A 24,731-nucleotide genomic window follows, 5' to 3' on the forward strand; every position below is an offset into this window, starting at 1 on the left:
GTGTTGGGATTATACATTGTAAACTACTGGTTAGGAAGGAACAGAAAATGTAATTGTTGGCTAGTTAGAAGCTAAATAATTTGGAAATTAGGTTTGTGGGTTTGGGGGGTGGGGGGGGGGGGGGGAGCAAAACAATTATCTTGTAATTTAGCTCTGGAGAATTCTGTAATATCAAAACAGCTTGTCAGAATGTACATGTTGATGTTGTCAGGACACCCTGGAAATGTGTGCCAGGGAGCAGGAGTTCAAAAGCACCCGGTTCTGCCTCTGTTACTTCCACGCCTGTGTTGCTGAAAGGCGCAACTTTGGACCGGAGGGCTGGAACCGAACCTGTACAGGTATCTTGAAACAAACACCAAGGTACGAAATCTTTCATACAACAGCACCTGACTCATTACATCCACATAGGGGCTACTGTGTGAAGCACTGGAGATAGTTTTTTTATTTATTTTCTAATTAAAGCAGCATTGACCACAGAACATTTTGATTTAGTACCAGCTTTGATTTAAATCAATAGATTAGTAATACCCTCAGAATGGGGGCAGAGTTACAGTATAAGAAGTCCAAATGTACTGTTATCTGCTACTGTTTTTTTATAATGCTGAGCTGGGTTTCTGACACTCAATATAGTTCAGGTTATAACCAGTTACTTTCTATTTCTTTTTTTGTCCTTTTTTTCAAGAATAAATGCCCTTCATTATGTTAACAAAACAGTAAGTTGAATGTGAATATACAGAGAATTCATTAGGCAGGCAATGAAGCATTTTCTCAAATGTAATTACATGCAGCAAATGTGACAGTTCATAGCACTGCATAAGTGATCACTGCAATTAGAGTTGATGATGGCAGCAATTTCCAGCACAATGCAGGTACAAATGATGGTGTTTCCTATATTTGTCATTGTTATGAATTTAGGACGCTGTTTTGCTGTGACTTTTTTTGTATCACTCATCCCAATTGAAATTGTACAAAGGTTAATGGTTCTTAGAATGAATAATAAGTGTCGACTTGCATATAATCTCGTGATCGGTTGAAGTGAAGCATAGATTTTAAGTTTATAGGATTGTACTGTTAATTTAGTGGTAGTAATGAGCAAACAGAAGAAGTTTGGTTGAAACATTGAACAATAGCGGAAGTCTTTCTTCTGATGAGCCAGATCAGGGGTAGGGGGGGGGGGGGGGGGGGTCAGTGAAAATACCTGTCTGTTTCTGGCAATAATGTTGGTGGAGTTTAAATGCCTAAAATACATTGTTACGAATGTTAGTACTGTATTATCTGAATGCTGCTCTCCCAGGATTGAGAGAAGGTTTTTTTTTATAATAATAATAATTATTATTATTATCATCAATATCAATGTGTAAACTGTACTGTTAAGAATTCTTATAAATAAAATGCAAATCTTCCCCACGTACAGGTCGCCTGGGAGGATCTCTGCTATCTGTTTGGTGAGATCTTGTATGGAGGACACATCCCTGACTGGGACAGGCGACTGTGTCACACTTACCTGGAGGAATTCATGCATCCTGATATGGTAAATATTCAACATTATTTCTATATTTCTGTTCCCGAGGACTTACGGTAGTCGACAATCCTCAAATGTAATTGTGAGGAGTGCTAATACATGTCACGGCCTGTTGCAGTTTATTTTAACTTATGACTCGAGCTACACTTTAGCATAATGTATTGCAACTGTTCAGAATGTGCATCTTGTTCAGTTGTGAATGTGGTACATAGTGGTAAACAGCATCTAAAGAACGAAACAAAACGTGTCGAAGGTTAATAGCACCCCCTACTGATATTCTTTCTGCAGTGATTCATCTCTTGTAAGATATTGTTACTTTTCAGTTTTGCAGCAGAATAGTCACATTATTACTTTTTAATGAACAGCATTTGTGTGTGTGTGTGTGTGTGTGTATACCTTTTATTATACAATGCTATATGATGGGAAGAAACACAGTATTTATGACACTGGGTACCTGATACATGGGTACTAAATTTATTCCCAAAATGCTATTTTTGTTCTAAAGCTAACTGTTTTGTGTAATCACATACAGTACCATATTTCTTATGGAACAAATCTGTGCTAGTGCTTAAAAGGCATGTCATATGCAGAGAGGCTAAAAGAATTGAATCTGTTCAGTCTTGAACAAAGAAGACTACGTGGCGACCTAATTCAAGCATTCAGAATTCTAAAAGGTATTGACAGTGTCGACCCAAGGGACTTTTTCAGCCTGAAAAAAGAAACAAGGACCAGGGGTCACAAATGGAGATTAGACAAAGGGGCATTCAGAACAGAAAATAGGAGGCACTTTTTTACACAGAGAATTGTGAGGGTCTGGAATCAACTCCCCAGTAATGTTGTTGAAGTTGACACCCTGGGATCCTTCAAGAAGCTGCTTGATGAGATTTTGGGATCAATAAGCTACTAACAACCAAACGAGCAAGATGGGCCGAATGGCCTCCTCTCGTTTGTAAACTTTCTTATGTTCTTATGTTCTGTTCAATGGAGTTTCCTCTGGGGTTTCTGATGACTTTCTGCTAATCATGATCCTTTCACCCTCCCTCTAGAGCTAGAAGGGGAGCTCTTCCCAACCTCCCCAAACCTGGATTACATTGGCTACCACAAGTATGTTGATGATATGCTCCCCTGTGAAAGCCCTGTGCTGTACAGCCTGCACACCAACGCTGAAATTGAATTCCTGACGGTCATTTCAGATAACCTCTTCAGGGCCATCTTGAAAGAGGGCTCAGTTCAGACTCAATGTGCACTATTCACAGCAACTGGAATCTATAGGGGTTTTATAATTACCAGCTATTAGTCTTCATTTCCTATGGCAGGTTTCCTCCCAGCAGAATATGATACACAAAGTAACAATCTTTCATCATAAATAAATGCAACATAATATGAGTACTATATCAGTATTACTTTAAACTGCATTTAGTGGAATTGAAGTACTATTAATATATAGTGCATTTCAGTGCAGGAATGCAAAGGTTTGAGGGTAGTTTTTAAGGGGTAGTTAGCAGTACTTCAGTCAGCAGGTCAGAGCTAATTGTACTTAAAATGATACAGCAGTATGACTATCTTTTGTACAAAATATTTATTTAGAACTAATACAATTCTGTCTGCTGAAATTCAGGTTTTAATATTACTGTAATATTTACTTATATTTTATATGATATAAAAATGATATTTTGCAACTGCCTGAAGAATTCAACATGCACAAGCTAATGATAAAGATATCTGAAAGCACTCCTTATATTCTTGTCTGCTTCCAACAATGTGAATGCATTCATTTATTAATTTGAGAAATGAGGAGAGCATTGAAAGAATTGGACTTGGGTTTAAAGGGAAGTTGTTTTATACAAATGTAAAGTTATGCTTTTATTATTTCTAATACTTTGACAAGATTGAGAAGAAATATGAAACTGTACATTTGCCTGAAGACATACAGTAAACAACTGCCTGTCTGAGCAGTCTCTAATGAATCTCCTCCTAGTGGCTGATAAGTTAACAATACTGACATCAGCACAAGGCCCATAGTTGCCTCTCAGCTAGAACTTGCTGTTTAGTTGAATGGTAAGGTGTTCATCTTTGAACCATGTGGTTTAAAGTTTGTGTCCAGCCCTTGTCTTTCCATTCAATTCAATGGGCTGAGATGCCAATTCATTAAACATCTATTAAGCAAAAAACTGCTTACTTTTAAGCAGCCGGTTCCGAGTCGTTACAGTTTAAGACTCTAGGTCTTCCTGTCTGAAATGTAGAGTACATACTGTATAACTTCTTTCATAAACTTCCCAATGCTTCTGGTTGAGTTTTTTTTTTTTTTTTTTGATCACACATTTCCTTTGCCTCCACAGATTTTTTTCTATTGTCTGTTTGTGTTGTTATTGCAGTAATATGACAAGATTGCATGGGGTGGCACATGTGCCATTTGTTACCTAACATACTGTATGCTCCTGGAACCTGCCTGTTTTGTGATTGGATGCAGCTAGTTGGTGCTTCCAATCAGAGGTTGCAATGGAACTTTCAAATTTCAACACACCCAGTGATAGAAGAGGTTCATATGCACCTTGGATCCATAGCATACTTACTTAAACATAGGGTGCATACTGTAATAAAGAGGATGATTAAGGAAATGGTGCAAATTATCATGGGCTATTTTAAACATTTCAGCCAACTTTTCTTTGTGTATTTTCAGGGAGAGCTGACAATCTCTTCAGAAATGGAAGCACTGCAGTCAGCTTTGTACTATGATAGGGTGGCCGCATCGCAGGCCAAGCTAGCTTAACCATCTACATATGGGCTTGCACAATAGTAACATCCAGAGCTTATCATGACATCCTCGAAATGCATACTGGTACATCAGAGCTATTTACAAACAGAATTACCCCTTTTCATTGAGTGGTACAGCTTGCTTATGTAAACGTATTTCATCTTTTTTGAAGGTTGTGAGCTTGTCACCTGGACACAAGACCTTGTTCTCCCTGCTGTTGTTTGGCTGTCTGGGTTCTTTAATCCTCAGTCATTCCTGACATGTGAGTATTAATAAATGGTACAATTTTAGTTTAATGAGTAGTTCGGTTGTAGAGCTGACATTTGATTTTCATATAAAAAAAAAAAAAAAAAAAAAACCTGCAAGTATGGGTTACGATGTTATTTCAAATAGAAATAAGAACATTTATGGTAATTTACTAAGTATGCAACAAATATTTGTGTTTAAAGGAACATGCTGCACATTTACAATGTCTTAGTTGTTTTATTTATATTACCAGACACAAAAAAAATGGTTTGGGTTAAGGTCATATGTACATTAAGCAGGTTTATTAAATAGCAAACTAAAAAAAGCAATGGGGTTTTCCCTGAAGTGGAAACAGACCAGAACCCCCAAAGTGTTAATTTCAGCTAGAAGCCTTGTAATGCATTGGTTTCTATTTTTACCATGTAGGTAAGACTTTCCAAATGCATCACCACAGATCTATCTTAGTAAACCTACTCCTTTTTCATATTTTTATGCAAAGCATGGCTCATAAAAATGAATGGCCTCAGGAGAAGATGTGCCCCACTGTAGATGTAACAAATCAGACCAAAGATGTGTGCGCATATGCATATATATATATATATATATATATATATATATATATATATATATATATATATATATATATATATATATATATATATCACATCTATGTTCTGGTTGACAGGCAAGAAACAAAAAGCATATACGCTTGCCCTGTATACAAAACCAAAACAAGAGGGCTTACCTATGTCTGGACTTTTAATCTCAAGACCAAACAGAAGGAGTGGCACACAGAGAATTGTGAGGGACTGGAACCAACTACCCAGTAATGTTGTTGAAGCTGACTGCCTGGGATCCTTCAAGAAGCTGCTTGATGAGACTCTGGGATCGATAAGCGACCGACAACCAAAATAAGCAAGATGGGCTGAATGGCCTACTCTCGTTTGTAAACTTTATGTTCCTCTTGTCAGTGTAATTTTTGTAAAAATCAGATTTCTAAAAATAAAAAAATCACATTTTATACCATGATATTTGTTAGCTTACTGTGGTGTATATTTCATGTCAATTCATATCACAAAACAAGATTTAATAAAATGCACTGTTGTATTTATTTAACAGACTCACGAATATGTATTGCAGTAAACTGCAGTTTACATATTTAAAGTGGCTTTCTGTCCAGTGTACATAAATGACTTAAAAATTAACCATGCCAACAAACAAAAACAGGATCACTACCATTGGTAATCATCCTATATATATAAAACGTTTTTAAAATTCTGCACCTTTGTGACACTCACAAAAGTGCAATTGTATTAGGTCAGAAAAAGACCCCTCAACATCTTAAAAAAAAAAAAAAAAAATTATATATATGTTTAGAGTGCAAATATAACTGGCAAGGGTTTAAACAAATGTGCAACTATGCATTGGGATCAACATGTTTCTTAACTAGACTTTGTCTTGAAAAACAATCTAAAAAGACACAACTTCTCTCAGCCTCTTTGCAACCTTTGATTTCCAAATTTAGAATATTTTCATACTTTAGACCCTTATCGAAACTCCTCCAGCATTTTGTTTGTGGATAGTGTTTCAATCACACTTAGAAAGTTAACATGTTCTTGAATAAATGGTGTGTAAACATTTGTATTCAATAACATGTAATCATCTGAAGACAAAACATAAATGGCTTAGTGGCAGTTCAGGTCTGTGAAACAAGGCATGTGTTTTAATTTTAGTCTCAGAGATTAAACAAGAATTAGAACTATAAACAAAGACTTTACAAACAATACAGCTGTTGAACTGTTGAAAAGGTTTGTGTTAAACTAGAATGATCTTAAACTGCTCAAGAACAACCTGTTCCAAAACACAACTCAGGCAGAGTATATCCAAGCTCCGTTCTGTCTTTGCGGGGCCTCACTTTTCCATTGACAGTTCTTTCTGAACGCTAAACAATAAGAGAGAGTACAAGTAAACAACTCTTGCTAAAAATAAGAAAAATTCAGACACACTTAGACAGTGTGAACAACAAAAGTAACATGCAAGGAACACAGTATGTTGTTAATGTTAGAAGAGAAAATAAAAAGCAGACAAAAAAATACAAATAAGAAGACTAAAGCAGACACTCAGACAGTTTTGTATTGCCAAGTTAGATTGTGGCAGCAACATTACATGAAGGAAATAAATAGCATACCTTTCCAAGTATTCCTTAACATTGCCGTGGCCGTAGAATTTCGCCATATGGATCAACATGCCAGTGGCACATCGGCCATCCCTTCTGCGACAGAAGCTGCAGTTGCAGACACCTCTACATGGAGGGCAGACCCACAGCTGAAAAATAAAGTGCAGCCATTAAAATATGACCCCATCTGGGCCCCAGTTTCTGTGTCTTTCTGCCATAAATCACAAAACCTCTGTGGACACTGATAACTGGTTTAAATCTCAATAAGCTCTTGCACTGGGTCAAACTGGATTGTAGACTTGTACGTTTGCATGGGGGATGTTGATTACTGGAAAATTCTTCCAATTTCTTCTCAAACCATACTAAAGCTGCGTTTGGATAAACAAATCTAAATGAAGGGAGCATTAGTAAAAGGGTATTTCGTTTTCTAACAGGGATGGCAATACGACTCGCATTGCATAGCAGTTTGATCCATGCCTAAGCTAACCTAACTTGGAATTGGACAAACTGTTATGCAATAGATGTCTTGTTTCATCCCTGCTATAGGAATGTTATATCATAGCTTGGTACATTCTTGCATAATAAATATTTTACAGAAACTTGCTTAGCTCTGATGATTTGAAAGCATGACGTGATGTGACTTGCCTGTATGTGACAAGGTTTACTGTAGGTCCCTTCATACAACAGCACATAGAACATCTTAATGCGCTACTACTGTACCCCTTGGCCCATGCCAAAGCAGGAAGTTTTTTTTTTTTACATGCTCATCAAGCACATACGACCATGATGTAATGTATGTGGGACTGCTTTTGAACTGAAAAGGTTAAGAATTTCTGTGGGAAACGTGTATTTCCATAGTCGTTATACCCAAACGACAAAAAAAAAAAAAAAAAAAAAAAGAGACCAATCAACAAAACAAAACCATATACTTACAGGGTCTAGCAGTGCTGATCGCACATCTTCCCCATAGCGATTGCGAAGGCAGGGTCCACAAAACTGGCCCCTCACACCCCAACAGTTGGGATTCCGGCAGACTGTTTTACTGTCTATGGTTTTCTGTCTGCACTGATGACAAGTGCTCCCCTACCAAGAAATACAAAGTGACACATGCTTACAAGGGTTGACTATGATCAGCAAGGGTAAACAAGCTCCTAAAAACAATGAACTTACGTTAATTTTATCGTAAAGTTTGTCTTTAGAGGATATGGCCACATTCTCTAATTCCTCTTCAGTTATGTCTTCCACAGAGCGCTGATCGCTGTGTTGAGAAGCCCTCTTTCTGGGTCTGCCACTGCTCATCTCTTCATTCACCTGCAAGCATCAACTCTATTAGAAATCGGTGACTAAGAGCTGTACTGTAGCAATACAGAGCATTTCACACAATGTACTCCCCACTTATCACTCATCAACATGGTCAATGGGATGTCATAACACGCCTTAAAAAGACATTGCCTGAATCTTGCATCTTTTTTGGTATTCAGCAGATTTTCTCAATCATTTTGGTATAAAAGAGAAACTTTAAATCGAAACCTCAGTCAACTTCTTTCTCATTGCTGCTCTCCTGCTAATGCTGTTGAGCTGCTCCATTAGTTTGGTGGGGGACATGGAAAAGCCCTCCAAGCCAAACCGCTCAGGGGGTCGGGCTCTCCGGGAAGGGTTTCGACGCCCGCTCTGTCCTTCTGAAAAACTCTTCTTTGGGGATTTTTTCCGTTTCTAAACAGTAATCAATAACATTAAATTATTATATTGGGACAACATACACATCAGCCAGAGTTGAAAGTAGAGGCCTTCACTGTGGCCTGTCCCATGCTTTAAAAACCAGACACTGATTTCGGTTTCACACCCTTAGAACTTTTTCCAAAAACCTTTAAGAAAAAAAAAAGAAATCCTATTCCTATAATGATGATGTCCATGCTATGTCTGACAGTAATTTTGCCAAGAGATTCTTTGCTTTCACAACCAATTAACACTGAACATAAAAAAGGCTGACACAGTTCAAAGAAAATTCTACATATACAACATGTTGTACATTGCATTAAAATGTTCAGATCTGTTCATTGCAGTTATGATCTATACAGACATCGGCACCGAAATGTAAACAATTGTATTCAAAATCTACATTACTAATTAGCTATATTGAGCAGCACTCACAGGAGTTGTACTGGGTGTCTTCATAGGGAAAAGGTCAGGCATGGAATTCAGTTCAGCCAGTAACTTAGCAAGCTGCAAAAGCAAGAAAATAATGAAACAAAGGTTTGAGCCATCCAACATGTGATTTAAAAAAAATATGTTATTTATTAAATATAACTCAACACATGATAATTGTATCTGCTGATTTTGTGTTTACCCCAGTTAATATTCCATTTTGAGACACTATACACAGGTTAATAAATAAATACCATGTCTTTGTTTTCTTTGATGTTCTTTGCCCGTTTCTGTAAAGTGTTTGGCTGGTCTGCTGCATCGTCACGGTCTTCCTCTGGGTCAGAATCAGAGACTGCTGTCTGACGCTGTGGTGTGGCTTTCCCTTTGCGGTTACCCTCCTCCTCCTCATATTTCAAAGACTCTTTCTTCCCCTTTGATAAAGGTATTCCAACGGTCTTCTTGATGGGGAATCTGAATGCAACACAAAGTCCGGAGACTCTCTTCTTTGGAGGGATGTCTTGCTCATCATCAGAGGAGAAACCAATGTCCTCTTCAGAACCAGAATCCATGGACTTAGAAAAAAAAAATCATACAGGAGTACATTACGTATTTATACAGTACTTTTATGATGAAATGTGCACTTAAACAAGAACAACTAGTACAAAACAGCAGTACAACCTCCTACAAATATTAATAAACGCATTACAGTTGCTCGGTTTAATTGCTTTTAAAGCGTGCATGCACGCAACTGCACTTAATATCAGCGAAAATAACTGGATATAAAAACTGGTGTCGGAGGTATGCCAAGTCAACATCTGCTTCGATCCCATTTTCACTTTTTGTGAATAAGGCTGGATAGCTTTCATACTGGTTTCAAGAGTACTGGTACTGCTTTAAAGAAATAGTTCTCACCATGGATTTCATCCAGTCATTCAGTTGCAGATCACCCTCCGTAAAGCCCTCAAACTCCTCATCCTCAGTGTCTGTGTCCTCTGTAAAAACCTTCATCAGCTCCTCAGTGATATACTTGGAGCGAAAGCAGAGATCCTGAAAATTCAGTGAAAAATCTGTTAGGACATTCAGCTGAGCCACAGGTTAGCATGTTATATCTGCATGGCCACTTCATTCTGATTACTGTCAATGGCATATGTAATGCTACCCATGTTTGGATTTTGTCAGTTACACAGCTGTTCACAATGGGAGACCGGTAGAGTGAAAACAACTACACTTGGTTTCACATGCAGTTAATTTACATTAACATGGTTTCTAGTTTTGACAATACGGAACCATTCTCAAAAAAAAAAAAAAAAAAAAAAAAAACAGAACTTGTGACTATTCTTTCAAGCAAGATAAACCCTGTGATGCTCTCATGAACATCATCTCTTTTAGTATATATGTTTTAATTGTGAAAAAACACATTCAGTCTACCAGTTTGTCTGTAGTCTCTCACAGACTAAAGTACAGCACTGCTGAAGACTTTGCAAAGTAGCCATTGCATGCAAGTTTTGTGTGTAGGTGTCCCCACAACTATGTTGCAGTGTATTGCAACCTCCACAGTCATCTCAAGACTCCCCTAGACCTGCCTGTGAAGTGAAGTAGAAGTTCAAGAATGTTTGGAGAAAGTTACACTGCATGCACTGCCGTTTATTCTTCTGGTGCTGTTGCTGTGTTCTTTAGGTTTAAGTAGTTTTGTGGAAACAGCCCCCTGGGTCTATATATACTTATGCCTCCCAGCTGTACAGGTGACCATACTGTGCAGAGTGCCATGCTTACTCCCTTTCCCGAATCCTGTGACTGGAAGCTGTCCCGGCTATCCTCTGATGATATTTCCATTGGAAGGGAATTCCTGAACCCTTTGAAATCTTCATCATCACTTTGGGTTTCAAAAATCTGTAACAGTGCTTTGGGTATCTGTACACAACATGGGAGAAAGGAACTGTTCTTTATATACATCTTTGCACACATAATTTAATATATGAGGATATGGAGTTCTACGGAAGTTGTACACGTGATAACTGACGGGAGAATGTCACTGGAGTATATCCACACATGTTGATGGATTTTACATATTGGAACAACACGTATTGGTCAGGTGTTTTATTTAATAATAATAATAATAATAATAATAATAATAATAATAATAATATAATAATTTTAATATAATAATAATAATAATTTTATCCAAGGCTTTTTAAAAGGTGTTTCAACGCAGAACAGGGTGTATGTATATAGAGTATAGTTCACATTAAGTGCAAAATAATACTATTAAATATAATATGAAGAAGTGTGCAACAAGTTAAGAATATTAGATTTAGCGTTTTGAATGAGATTACTGGGGCCGTGATGCTGCCCAAGTACAGCTTCACTAGTAGTAACCGCAATAGTAAATTAGAATAAAAGATGCTATTGCACAGTCCTGTAAAAACGCGCTGTGTGGATATTAAAGCGAGTGAGTGATGCGTGGGCGTGTGCACGAGCTTTTACCGATAAAATGAAACAAACCCGAGTTCACTTAACATAAGAAAGAGTGTTTAGCATTTTCCAAAATCAAATACAAGCTGGTAACACTAGTCAGGTTATTTCAAATGCAGAAAAGGGTGTTTTGTATTACATTATTTTATAATAATCTGTCTGTATGCAAAAAAAAAAAAAGTCCCCAAACACAACATGCTTTCCGAAGGTCGCAATACAGTAACTCAATTTAAGACTGTAGGCTCTCTTAAAACGTAGAAACTTTATTTCAAAGGCGACCCAGTTTCAATAACGCGACAACAAAACGTGTATATAACCCACCTTTGTAGATGCAGGCATATTCCCCCTTTTTATAAAGTTCAAAAATCCTAATTAGAACTCTACCAAAACAATGAATGAAGACAATTCTCAGATGCCAGGAACAGAGAATATCTTGAAGGGGTGCCTTTTGGCGTTTGGTCTCGAACTTTAACTATTTCTAACATAGTATATTATTTTGTCAATTTCTGTAAGATATTTAGTTTAATTGTATTACGATTTATTGAAACATGTTTACAGATGGGTATAAGCTTGATTTTATAGAAAAAAGACGTTCCCACCCCCCTCTGCTTGTTGGAATGGGTTAGTCCTGTTTCAGCCCAGCAGCGCTCGTTGCAGTTTCGCGGGAAACCATGTGTTCTTTCATAGGCACACTATCTCCGGTTTCTGCAATACCTATCTGCTGTGATTTGGCCTGCTAAAATAAAGTACAACTTTCGTGTAATGTTGCTCATTAAAAATAAATGAATAACTTTTTTAAAATTATTATTTTAAAACCCACAGGGGTTATAATATTTGCCACTCCTTAGCTCATAACACATTAAGTTTACCTCTGACAACTTTAGAATCTTACCCTAAATAGTGTCCTGTTTTAATGAGATGCTTAGATTTGCTGTTATTAGTAATATATTAAATAAAACAATCACAAGATTTTGAGAATAACTGGGTCCAGGTCATTTTACTACAGGTGTTCCACCTGAAAGGGGTACAATGTACTGAGTTTAACCCTTAAATTGTTTTGTTTTTTATATCATTTTTTTCACAATATAGAAAATGTATGTGACTTTACCTGATGAGCAACAAATTGGGTTATCTGGAATTGTAAACATACTATTTTGTGGGTGAACTACAGTTTGTCTTGTTCGTAGTGATTTGGACAGCAGTCAATCACAGCACTTCCAAATGAATGTACCATTTTTTTAACGTTACCGTTAAGTTTTGGTGTGCTTACCACATTCTGACACTACACCGGTAAAGATGCCTGTATGGGTTGTTTTTTTTTTTTGTTTTTTTTTACCCCAAATAAATTGACTTCTGCATTGCAACCCATGTATACTGTATGTGTTTCTTACTCATTTCTCCACACCTCACTTTCAAGGTCATGCAGGTAAATAAATGTGGCTAATTATAAAATTACCCTGACTGGGGTTCACCCATTGGAGTATAAAGGTGTTATCTGGGTTCAGACAATAGGTACTACAAACTAATTGTCAAGAAATTTGCATTTTTACTTTTAATCCCATTAACCTGTTTAATTAAAGTCCATTAGGGCCAAACAAATTTTAATAGAATTTCTTTGATAGCGCCCACATTGGTTTAAACTGACAGGAGACAGAATCACTTTTAATTGGGTCCTGTACTGTAGAGTGGTTTGAGTGGACTGGTATATGATTCAAACATAGTATTCAGTGTAATAGTCTTAATTTATTTGTAACCACAATAGTCAGAAACACCTGCGATATCTCATATGCCAGACTTTTTTTGTTTCCCAGGATTTCCTTGCTTAAATGTTGAATGTTTGTAGGCAGCTCTAGAACTGGAAAAAAAAAAAGAAAACTAATCTTGTAGTGCTTGCTGTAAATAGGGCATCACTGCCATCTAATGGAATGAAGGAATTTTACAGTCACATCATTGGAAGGAAAGAAGACTATTAGAACTAGGACTGCAGAAAGCACCTTTAAAGATCTTTCTGCAAATTAGATTGTCTTTTATAGTGTCATAAGCTTTTGCATTATTTAGAAATTGGCTTATTAACTGACAATTAAAACAAAATGAGTAACATCTGTTAACTTGTTAGTTCTGTAAGTTAGAAGTGTTTTTTAAATAGTTAATAAACTTAAAAGTGACCCTTCTTGCATGACCAAGCAAAACAAATTGGAAAAAAAACAGAAAAGCAAATTTCAAAAAACATAGCAAAGCCCAGAAATATATGGTGAATGCACAGTACAGACATGTATATATGGTGAATGCATACTACAAGCATGTAAACTATGAAAGTATCATGCAGAGTTACCTTGGCATACTTTTATAAAATGTTTGCCCATGTGTACTTTGCAAAAAAACATTTAAAAAAGAAAATATACCTATAATTCATTTTGAACATATGGTATGTATGTCATGTATCAGCCTAACTCATACTTACTGCCTTTACCATGATTTTTTATAGATTCAAAGTCAAAGTCATGCAGACACACCCAGCAAAGCATACTGGCCCTAAGTCTGGCTCATCCAAGTTGTGTGTTATCATTTTGTAGCTCTGTATTCCTGATACTGGTGTCATTTGAAGAGTTTAAAAAAAAAAAAAAACTACAAAAAACACTGCACAAGTTGTTTGTTACATACTGGAGTTTGTAATAAACAAAACAAGCATCCTAAGACAGTTTCATTGGGTGCCAATTCATCAGCACCATGTTTAACTGGACACAAACACAAGGGCTGTAAAACACTAGCAAAATACTGTTACAGTTTAATTAAGACATACTGTGGTGTAAATAATTAATTGGCCATAGCTGTTAGGGAAAAAACTAGACTGGCTAGTTATCATGTGCAGCTGCATCTGGCTTTATGTTTTATTTTATTTTTTGTTTTTTTTTATACATTTCAGTAGCAAATTCTATAGGCCTCCATACATTACCAGTGTCATTACCAGGTAAATGCAATAGAATATGTAAATTGTTACTGGTAATGGGGAGAGATTTTCCAGTTCAAAACACTAACACAATAAAGAGTTTTGCATCCTGAATGAGTTTGTCTAATCGGGTAAATTATCCATAAAGACCACTGACAAACCGAGATTTCCAAGAAAAATAAACTCCAAATAATTAGTAGACAATGGTGTTGAATGTTGCCCAAGATGCTAAAAAGACAGCTGAATGCTCATCTTCTACATTTAAACCATGGATGATTGCCTGGGATGAGTAGCTTTCACCCACAAATAACAGTTTTTTTGTACGTAATTTTCTGCTAAATTGGAATCTAACCACTTCCCGCATTGTTGTTAGAACACCTGCAGCTGGGCTGAATTTCTGCACAACGTTTCTTTGAGGTAAAACAGAGCGCGACTTCCGTCAACTCTTCTTTATTCTTGTGCTCTTCCTTTCATTAGACTCCAGTACTAATGAGTCAGGCAAGCTAGTCAGTCACTAGGTGACATGCAAATGATACACTGAGCGAAGGGTACCTAATCAGCCTGAAAAAATGAAATCACATGCTTTATTACCTTCTATTTTACAATCACCCACTCAATGGTTCACAGCAGGTAGCTTTGTTAAAAGTAGCTATGTATAACCACATTTGGGGCAGCTGTTTAAGATCACATGGTGCTGCCTTGCTTATTTTTTTCACAGTTGGAGAATCCACAGAAGTAAAAGAGCATCATAAAGTTTGCTGCAGTTTAGTAGAAGCCTGACTCCTCAAATTGTGACGGTTTAATGGTTAAGTGGTTCTGGAGCGATCCATGACCATTCTTCAATGATTATCAGCTCTGATTCCTTTAGGGAAGTTCATGTATAAATCTACAACAAGTCAGTTCTCCAGATGGTTCATAAAGTGATTACTGTTCCTCTGAGTGTTTCCTATGGGTTTGTACCAACATACCTATGTGTACATTTACTTACCCCCTTACTGTCACAGTTCTCTATCAAAAATGGGCAGATATTGTATTCTGCCTTCCCAATAGTGACTGAAATGTACTTATGTACTATAAGCTTTTATATATTAACAGAATGTAAAGATGCCATTTGAATAACACATTAACCAGTCTAGTGGGGATTACCCTGGGTTTTTTGAGCCGTATCAGGAGTTCATGTATTACATTTAACAATTACAGTATGGAGGATTTGAACTACAGAATAATTGTTTGCTGTCTTCAGAGAAAAAGTCTAAGTTCTGCGCAAGCCGGCAGCCAGCTCCTCTTGAAAAAGTGTGTAAAACAGTGCGACTATATACAATATATGAGCGCTTTGAGAGGACCTGGTCATTAAAGGTGCTATAAAAGCACAATGTTGTTGTTGTTGATTATCACTATGTAGTAAAATGAAAAAAAAAAAGACTTTGACACGCGACTTTCTCAAATTGTGCAAGGCTTCTAGTCGAAACATTTTCGCCATTGGTCTTTGTATAGTTTATGCTTGACCATATGATACATATTCCTTACTGCAGAGACTTCCCATAATTCATATTCAAAACAAATAAAGTTTTCTGTACAGAGCTGACCTTGTAAATATATTACAGTTTTTTTTTTAATTTGTATCCATAATCAATCCTAATCATAAGTACAGATTCACAGGACAGGAGCAAGGGCTTCATGAAGGAGTTGAAATAGTAGACAAGTCCTTTGTGACTTATTAAAGAGGGCAGGGATTCCCTTTGGCTCGCAGAGAGATGCCGTCACGGATGTGAGACCGAACCGATCAGCCTCCAAGGCAGCGAAGTAACCACTACATCCCCCCATGGGGAACCTAGAGAGGGCACAGAACGGGAAAACGAAACAGAGTTAGGATAGATGTGGCCAGGGGTCCCATCTGGCTCACGGAGGTTCCTTCCTGGCTAAGGAAGAGACCAGTGCAGCTGGGCCTCAGAGTTTGGGAAGTCAGGTTTAAATTTGTAGATTGACAGATATTTTAGCGGAACAGAACGAGAGAGGAGCCCTAGCTCCTGCCCTCTGGACCACATAAATGTTTACAATACAATTAACCAAAACCTAGGTGTTTTTGAAAAGGAAAGTAAACAGCATCAGTGTTGGTCATTAACACTTAAATGTTGGATTTGAATAGATGCCAAAGTGATATGTTCATCACACTCTGCTCTGCCTAATCCTCTGTAGTAGGCTTTGTGAGTCCCATATGAAACCTCTTTAGTGTAATGTGTGTGTGTGTGTGTGTGTGTAGGATGAAGACATAAGACATCACCAACAATTATTCAGCCAATTGGTTTTAAAATGTGTAAAACCAATTACCTCTACAGGGTATCAGTCGTTGTACCTGATCATTTTGGCAGCCTATTGGATACCTTGTCTTGCTATTCGGAAAATAGCGGGAACAAAAACTTTATTTGAGCCCCCTGCTGAAATGAAACTGTTCCCAGGTGCAGAAAATAAACAGACACCTGGGATTGAAGGCACTTTAATTCAAATCTCTGAATGTCTATTCCTGGCTTCTTTCCAGTGTCTTGTCACAGCAGGGTGTGTAAGAGAGTCAGTGAAATGTACAGTTTGTAACTCAAACACACACACAACAAAACAATGCTCTAAAATGTATTCTCTAAAAGTTGAATGCATGATTTTAAATCTATGTGTTCTTGTTCTTTAAAAATAGTTAGGTTAGACTTCCCTGCCTGCCTAATTGAAACCCAATGTGCAGCAGGAGGCCAGGTGTGAATTGAATAATTGATTATAAATTAACCCTGATCACTTGCCTTTAAAAAGGGTCTGGAAAGCCAGTCCTTTGTGCTGGTGCCGGTGCGTATGACTGAGGACCGTGGTAGTGATTATTTTACGGGATTTTAATCCCACAATAGTTTATTTAAGTTTGTATAGGGAGAAGGATCCTGATACAGGACCTCCCTTTTAGAGGTAGCAGAGCAACTGCCTGTGACTTAATAAAACCTGGACGCCTGTGCAGAGCCAGAGAGGGAGGAGCTGCCTTCCTGAGAGCCCGACAAGGAGGCGCTACCTGCTAGAGAGGGAGGAGCTACCTGCCTGAGAGGGAGGAGCTACCTGCCTGAGAGCCAGAGAAGGAGGAGCTGCCTGCCCGATAGCCAGAGAGGGAGGAGCTACCTGCCCGACAACTAGAGAAGGAAGAGCTGCCAGTCTGACAGCCAGAGAGGAAGGAGCTGACTGCTTGAGAGCCAGAGAGGGAGGAGTTACCTGCCAGAGAGGGAGGAGTTATTTATCTGCTTTGCTTGTTTTTTTCTCACAATTTACAGTACCAGAACCTTTATTTTATTTATTCATTTTTATCTGATGGGATCAAATGACAAAGGTCCAGAAAAATGTATTCAGAAGTAGTATAAAATTAAATTGTCCAGCACTACAAATGTCAACGGATACAGTCTTTAAAAATAAATTTAAAAACAATTCAAATTGTGCTGATACAGTTCTTAAATTGGTGATGAATAAAAAATAACAGCGTCTGTGTGATTAGTAATTTTATTGGATGCAGAGCTCCATAAAAAATGGGGGGGGGGGGGGGGGGATATATATATATACACACACACTACACGGCATCGTGGTGATGAAGTTAGGTGGTGGTGATGACTTCATAATTGAAATAAATAATAATAATTATAAAAAAAGTAACCAAACCACCAAAGATCGTATTTACCCGCTAGATGCTTTTGAAATGAGCCAAAATATGGCTTGAAAACCACCAATCTGACAACACTGTAGTATCCTATAGAAGTCATTACTTATTTGAATGTTACCTCTAGCTCAATGAACAAATCAAATGTGAATTTGTATAATTTGTGTTTAAGAAAATCTATATTTTATTGGCGTTCCAGTACTTTCAGGTGTAGGACTACACCACTGTCTGCTAGAAAGAATCAATACCGCCTTTCCTAAGTGCAGTTCTTCCAAACTAGATCCAGCTGGAAACTGTTCCTCATTATTTCCAAATATGCTTCTGAGGAAGTACCTTTAAGCTTTCAGTTAGCGAACAGCAGTGTCCTCTGCTGGTAGGAAGGATGGCTGCCCTTCTAAGGAAGCTGCTACCAACGTTAACCAGGCCCTAGAAGTTGTTTCTGCATTGACAACAACAACAACATTGCACTTAAATATCATCTTTCAAGATCAAGTCCTGAAATGGTTCACTGAAAAGATCAGCAGTGGTTTTCATAGTCTGTAAAATTAACTTTTTCTCATCAGTGTTACAACATGTCGGGAAAGTACATTAAATACTGCAATATTGAAGCGCCTGGTGCTGTCGTCTTCATGACTGAGACAGAGCTGCTAGAGAAGTGTCACAGGGTGCTTCTTCTGCTTCTTCTTCTTCTTATTATTATTATTATTATTATTATTATTATTATTATTATTATTATTATTAGCAAGATACAAAATACAATGACTTCTGTCCTAATAAGAGCAAATACAAAACACAGTACAATTTGGCATCGGGGCAGCTCAAGAGCAGATAACAGTGTTGATAGATACATCAGGGTTAGATACGAGTGCAAGTGAAATACAAGATTCTACAGATTGGGTTCAGTGCAGGATTAAATACAGTAAAATAGGGAGCAGATAAGTGCAAGTGCGGGTGGGTGTGTAGGGAGAGATGAGGGTCTGAAGGTAGCTGAGTGCAGTCTGGTCAAGGCATCAGTAGGCGAGTACAAGAGTCTTGAACTGGATGCGAGCGGTGATTGGGTAGCTGAGTGCAGTCTGGTCAAGGCATCAGTAGGCGAGTACAAGAGTCTTGAACTGGATGCGAGCGGTGATTGGGTGCCAGTGGAGTGAGCAGAGCAGTGGAGTAGCATGAGAGAAGAGAGGCAGAGAGAACAGGCAAGCAGCGGAGTTTCTGGATGAGCTGGAGCGGACGGGTGGCGGACGCAGGGAGGCCGGCCAGGAGGGGGTTACAGTAGTCTATGGGGAGAGTAAACTGTTCGTGTTCCTGTTCGGACTGATCACACGTCCCTCATCTGGCTCCTCCACTTCCGAGAACTGGAGGGGCAGATGGCTAGCTGGATTGAGGTACTGCAGAGCTACCACTTCACCATTGAGCATCGTGCTGGCCACCTCCACTCCAATGCGGGCGCCCTCTCCCACTGTGTGAGGAAGATGACTGCCACCCCTGTAACTGGCTGGAAGACAAGGAGATGTGGAGCTACACTACCGCTGCTGTGACACTTGCATCTCGTAGAAGGGACCCACCTCTTCATCAGTACCAGGAGGGGGCTCCAATGGCGCGGATGAGGGTTGATGTCCTGTGCCCCTTCTACCGGAATGAGGATGGGAACTGCTTTATACTCGTGACCATGGATTACTTTACCAAGTGGCCCGAGGCATATGCGGTTCCCGACCACAACACCATCCCTGTGGCCAAGTGCTTGACCCCAAGGAATTCCACAGCAACCAGGGGTGGAACTTTGAGGCAAGAGTGTTCCAAGGAGTGTGCAAATGGGATGCTGGATTCAGACAGAAGCGGGAGTACGACACCAGGTGCAGGGGACACTGTCTGGGTTTTCTGTTCCTGGTGGAAGGGTTTGTGCCCCAAGCTTTCCAACTCATGGGAGGGGCCATGTGCTGTGCTGGAAAGGCTCTCCGACGTGGTGTACTGGGTGAAACTTCAGACCCGTAGCAGGGTGCTGGTACTCCACATGACCGACTAGCCCTGTGTTGACCGTGAGGACCAGCCGCCAGCTGTGGCACCGTGACCAACCTGTTTGCCAGCACCACTGTCTGCCAACCGGGAAGGACCTCCTCTGCACCAGGACCCTGCACCAGATTCTGGAAAACCTCTTCTGCGCCAAGGGGGACACACCAGGAGGCTCCCGTTGTGCTTTGGAGACTGATCTGAACCTTGTAGCCAACAGGATGTTCGGCTGTTAGGTGTTGGCAATGTTACATGCCTGGTGCTGCCATCTTCAGGACTGAGACAGAGCTGCTACAGCAATATCCCAGGATGCTTAGCGGGTCTGTAAACTGTTCATGTTACTGTTATTAGTGTTTATTAGTTATTGTATGTGTTTATTTTACCTGCCGTTGCAGTAATTGTGTTGCATTTGTTTGTCTCTTGTGCCCCGTACTCCTTCCATGTGTTTTCCCAGTATTGTACATGGTGACCCTCAGTTGTTTGATCCTGTTCAGAGATGACTCTTTTGTGGTTAACATTCACCAATTGATAAAGGGCTCCTTAGTTATGCCTCGGTTATTATTATGGTTCTAGTCCAATCGAATGAAGAACTGGTGAAAATCTGAAGGTATTGTAACATGAGTGAAGTGAAGAAATCCTCTAGGTGGCAGCATGGTATCATCTTTCACATCTTCACGAAATAGTAATCAAAAAGGATACCAAACAGGAGAGTAGCATTTAAAAATTTTCACAAAGAATACTCATACTGTGTATAGAACAAAATAATGCCACAGCAAGTGGATATGGTGATCAAAACTGCTATTGAAGTGTATCAGACTCTCATGCTGAAGTCTGTAGGCTGTGAATCTGTATGTTTTGTAATAAAAAAAAAAGAAGAAAATGCTATTTACCTATTTACTCTTTCAAATCTAATATGACCTGAATATTGTAACCTTCTGGTTATCACAATCTTCTTTGTGTCTCAAACCCTTTAAGGAGATATATACTAGAGTTTTGTATGCCAGCTGGTAACTAGTTTCAAACTGGCTTTAGTCTCACCACCTCCCCAGACTGTGCGTGGGAGCAATTCGATGTTAAAGGGCAGTTGGTATGGGAATGGATTATCAGTTATCTTATGTATTGTTCTTGTCACTGCATCATCACAAGCGAGTAACCATTAAACTGCCAATCAGAAAGAAAAGATATCAAGCAGCATATAGGAAAAGATCAATGCCTGTGTGTCCTCCTGTTATAGCAGGACCAGATTGAGCTACACCACTCTGATTCATGTTGTATGTTTATGTGAGCACAGGGGTTTGTGCACCAAAGAAAATTTTTTGGTGTGATGCTTTAAAGAGCTTAGGGAATGATCTGATCATATACAGTATATGCTGGCTTCATGTGCCGGCCCCTCCCAGAGTGCTACATTATTTTCCTCATAGCCACTCGTGAGCAAAGGCCTGTATAACTAACTTGTGGTTGTTCCAGGGCACTTTTTGTAGTCGAATAGTTTGATGGATTCAGGGCCTAAACACAGAGCTCAAGGAGTTAACGTCTCAAATAGCCAGCTAAGAGGTGTAGGTTGAAAAACTGAAGTTCTTCAAGTGAAAAAAAAACACTGAATTGCATTTATTATTGCTTATGCAGCACTGTTTAGACGTTCACCATACCACCCCTTCTTACCCCCAGTCCCACGTGTCTCCCTACACATCCTCTCTCCTTCTCCATTCCTACTGGTCATGCCTTCCCCCCACTCTCCATCCTCCTGTTCCCACTCCTCCTCTTCCCTAGCTCCTCTGTGGTGGAACCAGCTGCCATGAAACTCAGATCTGTTTATACTGCACTTGTAGATCTCTTGATCTACCCCTCCTACTATGTACTGTATTTGCCTGACCTAAGCACGACGTTAATGGATCCTCCGCTGATGCACTATCCTTGCACTATTTCACTATTATTGTATTATGGTAGACATCAAATGTTGTAATCCTAGCTTGTTGCATCTCATATTGTATTTTAATAGTATAATTTGCACATACTGGAAACTATACTGTATTTAAATATTGATTTTGCATTGTAACCCTGTACTGCCCTGTAATACCTGTTAGTCACCTTGGATAAAAGTGCCTGCCAAATAAATAAATAATTAATAATACTTCTAATAAATAATGTTTGCTATTGAATAATGATTTACAAGCATGCAGAGTGAGGAGCAGTATACAGTATTAATGATGCTGGCCTTGCGTTTGGAATTATTGCATCTCCCGGTTGAGGTTACAGAATTCCAGGCCAATGTTTCAAACAAACAGGCTCTCAGATGGTTTGCCTTTGAAGTACTGTATATCAAAATGGAGCCATCTTCTGCTGTCACAAATACAGTTTAGTAACAACTTGGTTACTATTCGTTTTTAATTGAATGTAAACCAATTTTTTGCAAGGCACACTTGCTGTAACGGTGTCTGTGTAAGGCAACTACAAAGATTCTAATTTAGTTTAAAATGGTGTTCCAAATGGCTGTACTTACTGAGGCAAATATGTTTGATATGACATATGCTTTCTCTGCCGTATCTTGCACATGATATACACAGTCCGACCATCACAAAAGCTTAGTTAAATATACATAATTTGGCTGTGTTGGCATCTCAATGATTGCTTAGAGAATGAGGCCAGAGCAATTTCAGACATGATGTAGTGTACCACCTGTGGCCTTTCACAATCAATGTACAGTGATATGTAAAGATTAGCACAAACAGTACTCTCTACAGAGAATATGTATAGAACAAAATGTCACCTGCGGCAGGTGGATAAGAGGATTAAAATTGCCATTAAATTGTGTCATACCATCATATGCTGAAGACTAATCTGTGTATGTCCAGCAATTACTGTAAAATAGAACAAAGAAACAAGCCTATGTACTTTTTTTTGTATCTAACGTTACCTGAATATTATAACCTTTTGGTTATCATGTTCTCTGTGTCTCAAACTCAGATATATACTAATGTACCAAATTGTGCGTGGGAGCAATCTGATCTTAAAGGGCAATTGGTATAGGAATGAAATACCAGTTCTCTTAACTAATGTATTGTTCTTGTTATGTCACTTTATATCATTTTCAGTTATCATATCATGGTGACTTTTTAAAACTTAAGTCTACAGTATAACACCTCTGTGGCCTGAGCAGAGCTCCCGGAATCATGCCTGAACCAGTGGAACCATAAACCCTCCCCTGTAACACATGCCACATTTGCCTCGTGCTATCTTCTGGAGTAAGTCTAGCATTGCTTTATTCCACACAGGGAAGATTGAAGGGCTGGTGTATTTGATGTACATGGAGTTCAGACTGGATTGGGAGGCTGCTGTTGAGAGTGCAGGTGTGCTTTAATCACTGGGATCACCAGGGTGTGATGACTAATAGGAAACACACTGAATCTAAACAAAAGGCTTTAGAATAGTCTGCTGGAGGATATTAAGAATGCACAGTACTGTCTGTTTTTAGATCTAATTGCAAAGCTGACTATTTTTCCCTGGCAGTAAATGGGGAATCTCCTTTTCTATTGAATCTGTTGTCTATTGTAGTGTAGTGTTGATCTTTCTCTAGTAAGGAGACACATTTTTCCTTAGCCTCAGTTTACTCAAACTCACCTGAAATTGAGGGCTGCTTATTCCATACCTGAAAGAACCACTTGTAGTCATGGTTTTAATTAAAATAAAAATAAAAAAACACACACACCAAAACACAAGCTTTATTTCTTATTTTAATATTTTTAGTTTAATTTTAAAAAGTTGGGGATAACAGTAACACACTTTAAATATATTGCTCATGGTCATTGTATATTTAAATATAAATTATAGCTTTAATATATCATAGGTATATGTACAGTTACAAGGTTATTACAAAAAGAGCACATGGTTATCATACACATTTAATAAAGAAGTCTATGGTCCATCAATGGAATTGACATTTCATACAGACCAGCTCACACCACCTGAAGTCTGCACCTGTGGTTGAACAGGCAGTCCACAGTCACAGAACGAATTTACAATAAACTCTAATGTTTTAAATATATTTCAGTGTAGTGGGTTCTACTTCAGTCAGAATAAAACAAACCCTGAGTTCATTATAATCCAGAACTCTACAATAAATAACATTTGCCAATAAATAATAGTCTTAATGCCCAAAGTTCAATATTTACAGCAAATTACTGTAAATAATCTATGCCTTACCTTTGTAAAATATTAGAATTGTGTATGCCTGGCAGGAATGTAAATTGCTCAAGTTATTGAAATGACAGTAACTCTGTGCACTGTACAGACATTACTGCAACTACTAGGTTACAACACATAGATGAACCCAACAAGAATAGAAACGGTCTGTGGCACAGTATGTAGATAACCATTGCTCTGGAACATTACAGTTTTGTGAAATAATACTGGTAGTTATCTGGGCACAAAGGAAGCAGCACATTTATATATATATATATATATATATCTATATATTATATATATTCGAGCCTAAAAGTAGTTAACAATGACTCAATAATAATAATAATAATAATAATAGTAATAATAATACAAATTATTATTAAAATCAGCACACTGTTTTAAGAGTTAAAGCTGTATGACTTCTATTGTGTATGTGTATGGAGGTTACAGTGATAGATGCTGTGATAGAATGAGTGGATCCTTGAAGAAACAACTACCAGGCTTCATAAATGTAAAATATTGCTAAAGTTGCCGTCTCTTTTCTGACACTCAGCATTGCTTTAACATACACTGGTTGTATATAGTGCTACAAAGCGATTTTGTTTAGACTGC

The 24,731-nt window shown here is 38.4% G+C and overlaps 1 protein-coding gene and 1 pseudogene across 1 annotated transcript; one reads left to right on the top strand and one right to left on the bottom strand.

Moving 5' to 3' along the window:
* The first annotated feature begins 202 nt into the window (after positions 1–202).
* On the top strand, positions 203–5,486 carry LOC121314007 (annotated as a pseudogene).
* A 123-nt stretch (positions 5,487–5,609) lies between these two features.
* LOC121315080 (cell division cycle-associated 7-like protein) lies at positions 5,610–11,724 on the bottom strand. The gene is made up of 10 exons (XM_041248980.1): positions 11,638–11,724; positions 10,618–10,755; positions 9,757–9,891; positions 9,099–9,416; positions 8,851–8,922; positions 8,230–8,412; positions 7,870–8,010; positions 7,633–7,782; positions 6,712–6,848; positions 5,610–6,465 (listed from the first exon to the last, which is right to left on the bottom strand). Exons 1-10 carry the CDS (start codon positions 11,653–11,655, stop codon positions 6,435–6,437), a joined length of 1,323 nt encoding a protein of 440 aa, XP_041104914.1. The 5' UTR covers positions 11,656–11,724; the 3' UTR covers positions 5,610–6,434.
* Positions 11,725–24,731: the final 13,007 nt, after the last annotated feature.

This window comes from Polyodon spathula, chromosome 4 (assembly GCF_017654505.1).
Source record: "Polyodon spathula isolate WHYD16114869_AA chromosome 4, ASM1765450v1, whole genome shotgun sequence".
NCBI classification, from domain to species: Eukaryota; Metazoa; Chordata; class Actinopteri; order Acipenseriformes; family Polyodontidae; genus Polyodon; species Polyodon spathula.

Bases quoted from the DNA above. Each gene is read 5' to 3' on its own strand.
- LOC121315080 (XM_041248980.1), bottom strand. The intron at 8,011-8,229 runs GTTTCGATTTAA...TGATGCTTGCAG, and splicing joins TGAGAAAGAAGTTGACTGAG to GTGAATGAAGAGATGAGCAG. The intron at 6,466-6,711 runs GTATGCTATTTA...CTTATTGTTTAG, and splicing joins GTTAAGGAATACTTGGAAAG to CGTTCAGAAAGAACTGTCAA.